The following is a 10,921-nucleotide window of genomic DNA, read 5'->3' as shown; positions in this document are numbered from 1 at the left end:
CCAGTCTCGGCTTTGAAGTGTCTTTTCCAGACATTATGCTTCATGTTTCATCTCCGTCCAAAGATGCTCATTAGGATCTAGATCAGGGCTCATAAAAGGCCACTTTAGAATAATCCAGTGTTTCCCTCTCAGCCATTCTTTGCTGTTTTTATCTGTGATTTTTGGGTTTTTTGACACTGGGCAGCACATTTTTCTCTAGAATCCCTTGATAGTCTTCAGATTTCATTTCACCCCGCAGAGATTTAGACACCATGGGAGTAGGTTTGCATAGGGACCATAGGGACATGTCCCTACCAAAATTTTGGACCGACCTACTTGTCCCTACCAATAATCTGATGTACAACATGTTTATAATTTACAATACAGTGTTGTTGCATAAGGAGCAATTTAAACAGTCAGACAGTAAGCAATATAGGATGATGAAAAAAGGTTGTGTTACATTTAATCCTTTACTATTAAAAACGCACTTGTATAATATAAACATTATATGATTATAGGAAACCTAGATATCATGATGCAGGGCAGCCTCATGGGGAATCAGCTGCCCTTCAGTGCTATATTATGGAAGAAACGGGTTAGGAATGTTACCATAAAATTAGGGCTGCTACTAATGATTATTTCGCAAATTGATTAATCTGTCGATTATTTTTTCGATGAATCGGTTAATAATCAGGTCAGCCAAAGGTTCCTTAAAGAAGATTTTTTATTAAATGAAACCATGAAACCAGAAAACAGAAACTTTTCCTCTTGAGGAGTTCTGGATGGAGAATATTAAAAGACAAAAACTTTTTTTTGAATCTCAAATGCAAAATGTTTGCATATTTTTTACAATCTTGTAATAATTCCTGCTCTAAGTGGGTCGCGCTGTTGGCTAAAGGCACATTTTAGTGGCCCAATACTCCAGTTAATGATTAATCAATTACTAAATTAGTTAATTAGCCTTAGATAAAATACATGAAATGGGCTACAGAAAGTAACTACAGCCCAGATGTACAAATCGTATAGTGAAGTTAATGTTTTAAATGATCAGTGTCAGTTCCTCTTATAGTTCCAGTGCAAATATGAATACAATACATTTATTTACCTTCCCTTGAATGTATTATTTTGCATGATACAGAGAGAGCATACTGGATAAAAAATAAGAATGGGGTTTACCTCTGCGTACCTCTGCACAATTCTATATCTTCAAAAGAAAACACAGGATAAATCCACATATAACAGACATATTTAGACCATATTTGGTTAAATAGACACTGTCTTAGTCACTGGTAAGTTTAAATGCAAACCTTTTCAAAGTGGAAAAAAGTCCAAATTCCGCATTCATCAGAGCCAGTGATTGATAAACAGAATCTAGTGGGTGTAGTGCTTATAAGATTTGTATTAATTTAGCAAGAAATGCTGCTGTTCTCTTTAAACAAAATGTGCCCTGATGCTTACATTAAGCATAGAAAAAGAGCATGCATATTTTTGCAAAGGACCAATGGCATCAGACCAATGAAACTGAAAAGAAATAGTGTCCCCACCCAAATTGAAATCAAACCCTTGTCAGATACTGTGTGTCAGATGAAACAAAGCAGCCCCAGAGCATAACCAAGCCTCCACCATGTTTCACAGTAGGGATAGTGTTCCTTTTTTTTATATGCTTCATCTTCCTACTGTAAACATATATATATATTAGTCTCATCTGTCCATATTTGATTCTCACAGAAGCCTTGTGGATTCTCAAAATGAAATTTGGCAAATTCCAGTCTTGCAGTTTTATGATTTCCCTCTTGGTCGTCTCCCATCAAATGATATGGTACAAATGATATGACACCGATTTCCCTTGAGTTTGATGTTCATCTTTAATCTGTAAATTTTTCTGGTCTTATTTGTACGGAAGAGGATTAGAGCCACTGGAAAAAAAAAGGTTAACTGATTTTTAAATTTGATCTCAGTTTAATATGGGAAAAAAATAAGAATTCTGATTTTTTCAGAATGTTTAGAGTGTGACTGGAGCAATCTAAAATGAGTATGTCTGCAATTTAACCCATTCTTTTTTGGCCCCTGCTACGCTGCAGATGTCTGCAAATGTAAGTCTTTCTCAGATTTAGCCAGAAGGTCTTTTTGATCTTCTTTTGAGATTAATTATATGCAAGATTATCAAACTTCTTATGAGAGGAGTCTACTAAAAAATAAGTGTGATAATCTGACAGAAAAGATCAAAGTCTTTTCGGCTAAATCTAAGATTATAACATTTGGAAAACTTTGTTTTCTTTCTTTTTTTTCCAGCGTGCTCTGTTTGTACAGGTTAAAGGTCGCCTCTTAATGGGTTTAGTTGTACTGTTGATTGAATAGACATCTGCAAAATGTTCAAAGCTTATATACTATTATTAAATCTAAAATCCGGCTTTAAATTACTCCACATATGCATTTCTGACCTGCTGAGAATAAATCATACACAAACAGACTTTATCTATTATATACATTTAAAGCAACTGGAAATACTGAATTTTATTAGATGTATTAGAATATAGAGGTAGAAAATGTGTTAATGTTGCATATTTAAGTTCTTTGTTCAATATTTGGTTTCCATTTTAAACTAAGATATTGTTTTGTTTTGATCACATAGAATCCTGGAGAAATTAAACACCTGTAACCATAAAATCTAATAAAAAGTATTAGATAAAAGAAAGCACTATTTACTATAGGTTTTAAAACCTTTTGACTTTTAACACACATTACCTCTTTTATCATAACAATTATTGCACTTCACCCTCTAGCATGTTGATAAGAAATGGCCTGACCACATTCATGTTTCCCCTTATTACTGTGCCATGTCAGCCGGAAACTCCCCACAATAATCACCCTTTCCTTTCGTTTACTCCATTTCCCCCCTTCCTAAGCAGCTAATTCCTTCTTTTTTCCCCGAATACTCCAGTTTTAATATGTTTCAAACAGACCAGACTAATAAGTCCTGATTTACGTCAAGTCTTGACCTGGCTCCTCCACGGCCTTATCAGGTCACCCTCTAGCTTCTGCTCAGCATTCAATTAGGTCCCTCGTCCCATCAGAGCACATCACATCAGAGCTGCACCTACTGCCTGACTGCCTCCCGCCTCACTGGATCCAGGCCTGTCCTCCTGCTCTTAGTGGCACATAACAGCCAGCAGATTACTGAAGTTTCTAATAAAACCAGCCTAATCATGCTGGGTATTCTGAGGAAACGTTTGACATTGCGAACTGTTTTCCCAGCCCAGATCTGCTCCTCACAGGCTGCTGACAGATATCTAAGCAGAGGTTCGACATTCCACATCTGTTAGCTCGTCTGCTGGGCGGTTCTGCTCCATGTAGAAGCATTACTGCCAATGAAGGGGTATAAAACCAGATTCGGGGCGGACAGGCGAGGAGAACAATAGGAGCGGAGAAGTGGAAGTGCTGCACATAAACTCCTGATATAGGGTAATTTACTCAGATTGCCACAATGAGTCGCAGCCCAGAGAGAATTTCATCCTACCGCCGTCACTTTGAGGACAGCAGCAGCTCGACCTACCAGGTCAGGGTGTCCAGCCCGTCCCCTATCAGGAGAGAGGTCCGTCATGGCTCCGTCGGCTACTCTGCAAGAGCCAAGACCAGCAGCATGTGTGTGGACTCTGTGGGGCGAAGGACTGTGTCTGCTGCACGCAGGTCACGGCTGGTTGGAGTTGGGTAAGAGCAGAGAAACTCAATGCAGAATAAGAGGCATATTTGATCCCTTTTTCTCTCCTTTCATAAAAAATGTCATATTTTTCCATGTTTGACAGCGGAGGGGCCTTGGTGTGTGTGGGGCCAAGTGGAGAACGTCCCATAGACCTGGATGCTGCCGCAGCTGAGAACCAGGAGTTCCTCAGCACCCCGAACGACCGAAAGACAAGAGATGGTCGTCCTCAATGACAGGCTGGCCGTTTACATCGACAAGGTAGAAACATTATCTATGTTCTGATTGTATTTCAAAGATAACCACCCGGTAGCACATTAAGGAGGTCAATGGAAGGTTTACCATTTTCTTTAAACAGATAAAAACATTAAAAGGCTTTGTTGTGTTTGTGTTCCACCCCTTTAACTGTGACACCCTTAATTAAAATCCAGCCAAGGGGTGTCATTTAATCTCAGAGGATGATTGGTAGGATAAGAAAACAGATAACATCAGGAAGGCCAAATTTTAATAGATGGTCCCCGTCCTAGATCAGGGCTCCCTAAACAGGGGTCATGACACACCAAATAGATGGTCGTAAGATGGTTATACCATCATTGTAATCTAATGCGTGAGGTATATACTGAGGGCTGCAAAATATCAACATATGTATAAAATATCCACACTAAATGTTGCAGTGTTAAAGTAACACCTTAAGTGTACATTTGGTCCCACTCTGACTTAGTGTTACTTTAACACTGCAACATTTACTGTATACATTCATATGAATTTACCAGGAAGTGAATGTAACCTTTATTCATTCATCTAATATATGATTAGAACATCAAATATAACATTATGGAGGGAAACTTTAGTCCATTATTGTTGCAACCAAACAAACAGGATTTGTAAATGAAAAAAAAAAATTCAAAAATTAGACTTTTGAGAGAATTTTGCTCTTTCCTCTGATTTAAATTTTTTTCAGAACCTATTTTTCTAAATAAAACTTTGTCTAAACTTTTAAATTTTTCAATTAGTGTAACATAGATCACATTCTCTTCTTTACTTGAAGCCCAATGCAAACGCTCACAGACATTGATCAATAAAAATGTTCATCATTGCAGACAAATAAAAATGCATATTTGCTCCTCACTTAATAAGCAAGCTGGAAAGGAAGAGAATGTGGTTTGTAAAACAATTTGAATCTAATTTGTAAAAACTTCATCTGAAAAACAGAAAATTTTTAGAAAATAAAAATGGAAAATTGAAAAAAAAAAAACTCAGAGGAAACTTAAAAGTTACTATCAGATCTTTTTTTATTAAGAAGTTTTTTTTTAAGTTTGCATTGCATTTTTTTCATTTACAAACCAATTTCTTTGCTGGCAGCAACACAAAAATCACATGTACAATCAAACAAATACATTTCCAGTTAAATAGATATATATTTAGAATGAACAACAAAATCACTAAATACCATTAAAGACTTTTTAAAAGTAATATAATTCCATCTTTTATATTTAGAAATAAATATAGTGTATATTTTGTTATTATTAGGGCCAGGGGCTGAAATGTTTGGGGACCTCTGTGCTAAACGGTGCAAAGTACAGGTCTAGGTTATAATACAATATCTCCAGCATTTAAAATTCCACATCTTTTAACCTATTATGCAAAAATGGACGCAAAATGTATGAAAGGAGATGCTTTGCTCAGAATTAGAACATTTTAGCCTCCATGCGATGAGCATTTACCCAGTCAAAGCAAAGTTAATTCATACCAGGAATGGCCTAGACAAACTTTTGATTTAAATGAGATAAAAAGTCAGCAACAAGGTTTGCAAGTTTGCAAAGAAGATAAATAGTCAGTTTAAGGAGATAAAAAAGCTGTTGTGGGAGACTAGCTGAAACAATAAGTGGATTTCTGTTTGGAAAACTTTACTCAAGGTGGTTTCAGTGTGAAAAAAAGTAATAAAAGTCTTGAAAGATGTTTATTTGGCATTGGAGTATTATTTTCGCATCAGTCTAAAATGACTTTTCTGAAGAGAGAAGTAATTGAATGATGATCTCAGTAGAGCTGAGCTTTTGTGTTCTCACAGGTCCGATCGCTGGAGCAGAAGAACAAGCTACTGGAAGCAGAGATAGAGGCCTACCAGAACCGGTTTGAGAAGCCTTCGGGTCTGCGCCTGCTCTACGAGCAGCAGCTGAAGGAGCTGAAGAAGATTGCTGATCAGATGAGAGTCCAGCGGGTGAGGCAGAATACTTTATAGCGCATCTCCTGATTCTTTTTGTTGTTGTTTTTTCTCTATATTTCAGATGTTCATCAGGGCATGAAGCTTTACACCCCACTGATTTAGTAGCTCTGTTTGAGCAACGCTACAAGACGTCAACTTGGTGTTTTCAGGGTTCCTTACCTGGTGAAAGGCGCCTGTTTCTGGCAGGCAAATGGAGAGGTGCCTCAGTGAGTTTAGGTGTCATGGAGTGCAGCTGTCATCAGTTATGCTTCATGCACAGATGATGACTTGATCATGCATATGCAGGCACACAGTCACAAACACACAGAGAGAGAGAGGGAGAGAATGAAGACATGGAGCAAAATGCAACAGGGGTTGATCTACATTCTGCACACCTCTTTGTGTTCAAATCCAAACCTAACAGACAAGGGAATTACTGTTGGTTATTTTCAGGACATTTCTCTGGCTGCTAAGGAGGCTGCAGCTGGCCAACTAGAGGCAATCAAAATCAAATACGAGGAGGCCTTGGAGCTACGAAAGAAGGCCGAGTTAGACATAGAAGCCTTCCGTCCAGTGGGTACAATTTTTTATCCAGATTTTTTACTTATGACAACAACTTTGTGATTGTAAACATGTGGTAATGTCGCTCTCTCTCCAGGATGTCGACAAAGCCACCTCCTCCCGCATTGCTTTGGAGAAAAAGCTGGAGCAGCTGGAGGTTGAAATTGAATTCCTGAAGCGAATCCATCATCAGGTTTTTAAGATCTCTGTGGGAGGAATAAGTATTCCGGCAGTTTTTCCCCTCCTAGATGATTCCTGACTTTCACCGTTTATGTGTAGGAAATCGAAGAGCTCATGAAACAGATCTACACAGCTCACGTCTCGGCTGAGAGTGCCTTCTCTCTGCCTGATCTAGCTGGCGCTTTGAAACAAATCCAAACCCAGTACGATGATATCGCTGCCAAAAACCTCCAGGTGAGTCACCAGTAAATAGGTAAAAGCCAAATCTGTTGTCTCTTCTTAGTCAGATGTCTAAGATTGGTTTCTAATTTGTCTTTTTAGGAAATGGATTCATGGTATAAAAACAAGTTTGAAGATTTAACCAAAAAGACATCAAGGCACGTAGACAAAGTTCGAAGCGTAAGAGAAGAAATTGCCGGAGCCAAAAAGGATGTAAGTTTCATCATTCAAATACGCTAATAAACAGTCACAAAGTATACAGTACCAGTCAGTAATTTGTACCATCCATGTTGAAATGCTATTAGATACAAAACAAAGAAAGGGACTTGGACTCCCTGAGGACCAGAAATGAAGCCCTTGAAGTCCAAATTCGAGAGACACAAGAAAAGTACAAGAAGGAACTGGATGAGCTGCAGGTAAACATCGGCTCACTCCGGGTGGACACCTGATCACGCCACAGTCATCACGTGACCACTTTTCCACATCTGTTCCCACAGGCTCGGATTGAGACCCTGCAGCTTGAGCTCAAATCCACTAAGAAGAAAATTGCCCTACACCTGAGTGAGTACCAGGAACTTTTAAACATTAAGATGGCTCTGGAGATCGAGATTACGACATACAGGTACATCCAAAAACAGTCCCAATAATTCATTACATTACTGTATTTCAGTGAACTGTGTGACAAATACATGTTGTTGTTGTTTTATTTTTGTCTTGCAGAAAGTTAATTGAGGGGGAAGACCTGCGGCTCTCTGGCATGATGAAATCCCTCTCCATTACCAGCTGTAGCATGAGCGCCATTGGTGCTGGGGTGAGCCTTAGTGGAGGAAGCACTGATGGCTTAAGTGGTATCGGTGGCAGAACAATAGGAAGTAGCAGAGGAGAAGTTGGAGGTGCTGCAGGAATGACTGGAGAAATGGTTACAGGAGTCATGAGATCAGGCTCTGGAACTGCTGAAGGTACCGGTGCTGGTAGAGCAGGTGTTCCCAGCATGAATGGAGGTCAAGCACTAAGAGAAGGAGAAGGTGGTGTCAGAGAAGTTGATGGGAGTCTTAGCACTGATGGTGGAAGTGAGGGACAGAGTGCCATTAGTACTAGTACAGGCTCTGGAAGCTTTAGTTCTGGTACAGATGGTAAGGTTGGCTCCGTTGCTGATTCTTCAGGCACTAGTCCTAAGGGTTTGAGCTCTTCTGCTCCAGGTTTTAGTACCGATGTTGGTGGTGAGGGATTCAGCAATGGAGGACCTGGACGTGCAGATGGTAACACCTCGGCCTTAGCAGCTGGAGGACATGGTGACAAAGCCGAAGGCCAAGGTGTTGGGTCAGATACTGGTGTTGGACGGGTAGGATTTAGCTCTGGGGGAACTGGTGACAGCAGTGGAGCTGAAACAGGTGCAGAAGGGGATATCCTTAGCTCACCAGGTGTTCCAGGTGCGTCTGAAACTGGAATAAGAAAAGGAAACGGTGTAGAAACAGAAGTTAGGGTGGCTGGAAATGACACTGGGTTTAGTTCCATGAGAATGGGGGGAAACAGTGCAGTTGGTGGTACAAGCGGAAAAGGGGGTGCTGGGGCTGAAATTGGAAAAGGTAAAGACGGAAGCACAGGCCGAGGACGGAGTCCTTCGGATATGCGGAGAGGAATCCAGGGCACTGCTGGAACTGTAGGGAAGGTTGGAGATGATGTAGGTGTCGCTTTGTCAGGCGGGGTTGGGGTTGGTAGGATCGGTGCAGGTAAGGGGGACATAAGTGGTGTCAAGATTGGATATGGATTGGACGGACATGACGGCAACACCGAGTCTTATGTGGAGCAGGCCGTGGAGCTGACAGAGAGAAGAACAGTACTTATTAGGTAAAGGTACCACCAGGTATCTTGGAACAAAGCTTCTTTATATAGCCTGTCTAAAACTAAGAAGCTGTAACACAACTGAAAAGGTTTCACTGATGGCTTATATAAATAGAACTGCAATTGAGCCAATAATCAGTGTATCCCTCCGGTGTTTGAGTTCATTCCAAGTCTCGTCTTTTCTCCTTCCCTATAGGACGGTTAAAAAGGACGACGATGTGCTGGAGATGGACCACCAAGAGCAGACCTACACCATCAGTGGTGCTGCAGATGACTGCGATGTCGACTGAGGAGCAGAAACTCTGTATTGACTTCCTCCCGCCCTTAAACCTCCACTCCCCTCTGAGCTTTGCACTGACCCAAAACCCATGCATGTTTGGGTGCTGACCTTTGCCCTATAGCCTGGACTAGAAAACCGCAAATGACCTTTTCACTTGATATGCTCACCATGCCCTCTAGACGCCCACCCCTTGCTTTCTACCTGCTATAAATAAAGTTACAAGCATTCAATTACCTTGTCCGCCGTGTATTTGATGTCTTTATAAAGCATATGATTCATGCCTCAGAGTGTCATTTTATACAGCTGTTTCTGGTTTTGGTTTGGTGGTAAACATAAAACTTTACAAAACTATTTACACCACTTAAAATGTTCCAAGGACAAATTTTACAACTGTAACAATTTTTTTCTAATTGTTTCCAACTATTTTCCTATTAATAAAAAAAATAAAAATAACCCTCTGAATTCAAAATTTTGTCAGAAAGTGCACACACATAATAAATACTCATTCAGGCAGTATTTGAAACTGCTCTCCATATGTACCAGAGTACAGATTTAATATCATGAGGCCGCAGATATGTCACATGCTTCTTCTTTGCTGTCTTGCTTTTTATGTCCCTGCAGATTGTCTCCTACTCCCATGTTTCTGTGCGCTAAAGTCAACTTTTGTTTCTTTAGGGTGGAACCAAACTGGGAAAGTAAACTGTCTATAATTGGCTACTTTTTAATGGAATCCAGCCTCTAGGAGGCCAACTGTTTCCTTCTAGTTACGCTATCGATGTAGCAATAAATAAATATTCAGGATAATAGTTGTCTACAACAGTGGAATTCTGACTTCATATCAAACAGCCATCTTTGTCATTAACTGACAATTTCATAAGCACAATACTGGACACAAAAAAAAATGCAAAACAGTAGCTACCTCTTTGTTCAACTATAACAAGAGCTAATTCAAGCTTTGTTTCTCAATCTAGCATTAGCTACGGTATACAAAATTACACATTTAAAATTAGTAATTTTATACCATATTGCTACTGCTGTCAAAACACAACAGTGTTAAACTAGGTTATTTAATGATGACTTCACTTAACTAAGTTTGAACTCTTTAAAGTCATAGGGAATCATATTTAAATGTCAAGTCATTCTGGCTTAAACATGTATGTAAATTTATTCTTTATCAGACGATATTGTCCCAAAAGCTAGAAAATTTCGATTAAAAAAAAAATCCTGTCTTAAAATCATTTTTTTCCCGCTATCTTATGCAGGCCAGTTAGTTATACGTCAGCCTGAACACCTAAATTCGGCCAATCATCAACGGACATCTGTCAATCAACTTTTTTCGGTCATAGCATCTTGATTCATATGTTGCAGCTAATATATGCAACGGTTGAAATAAGAATCATTTACTTTCCCACTGAGTTCTTTCCCAGTGTTCATAGGGATGGACAGCTGTGTCTTCAGCAGGCGTAGAGCTAACAGAACTGGCAGCATTGCGAGGCAAGGGCTCAAACATGTACGGCTGTAAGCCCTCTACACCAAACCAAGCTTCTGCTGCCCTGGCGTCCTCTTCCATAACATCTTCATCCCCGCTTTCCTCCCCTAAATAAAAAATGTATGACGGAGGAGATTCATCCACGACCTCCTACACTGCAAAAAAGGAAAATCTATACAAGTGTAATAAACTTGAATTCAGCATTTTTGTCTCATTACACTTGTTTTTCAATGTATTTTCTTAGTAAGACTGAATATTGTTAAGATTATTTGACTTGCTTTAAGAAAATTCACCTTTTTCATCCTAACTAGATAATAAAACTAATTCTGAGCAGCTTTTTTCTTAAAATAGGACACATTGTGGACTGTGTCGCGTTAACATTTAGACTGTGAGTACATTTTTACTTGTTTCAAGACAACAAGACAATTCATATTAACCTGTTTTAAGAACTGACCCCATCTCATTAAGATA

At 39.5% G+C, this 10,921-nt stretch overlaps 1 protein-coding gene across 1 annotated transcript; it reads left to right on the top strand.

The window, feature by feature from the left end:
- The first annotated feature begins 3,340 nt into the window (after nt 1-3,340).
- zgc:172323 (uncharacterized protein LOC564165 homolog) lies at nt 3,341-9,191 on the top strand. The gene is given in 12 exon segments (XM_038270237.1): nt 3,341-3,687; nt 3,783-3,873; nt 3,875-3,937; nt 5,745-5,894; nt 6,333-6,452; nt 6,538-6,633; nt 6,720-6,854; nt 6,942-7,052; nt 7,145-7,255; nt 7,337-7,461; nt 7,560-8,687; nt 8,878-9,191. Coding segments are annotated over 12 exon segments (2,448 nt in total). The 5' UTR covers nt 3,341-3,463; the 3' UTR covers nt 8,972-9,191.
- The last annotated feature ends 1,730 nt before the right edge of the window (nt 9,192-10,921 follow it).

The sequence above is a fragment of the Cyprinodon tularosa genome, unplaced genomic scaffold (genome assembly GCF_016077235.1).
Source record: "Cyprinodon tularosa strain WSP-4 unplaced genomic scaffold, ASM1607723v1 ctg758, whole genome shotgun sequence".
NCBI classification, from domain to species: domain Eukaryota; kingdom Metazoa; phylum Chordata; class Actinopteri; order Cyprinodontiformes; family Cyprinodontidae; genus Cyprinodon; species Cyprinodon tularosa.
The sequence above is the reverse complement of the archived record's forward strand: the minus strand, read 5'-3'. Positions and strand labels throughout refer to the sequence as shown.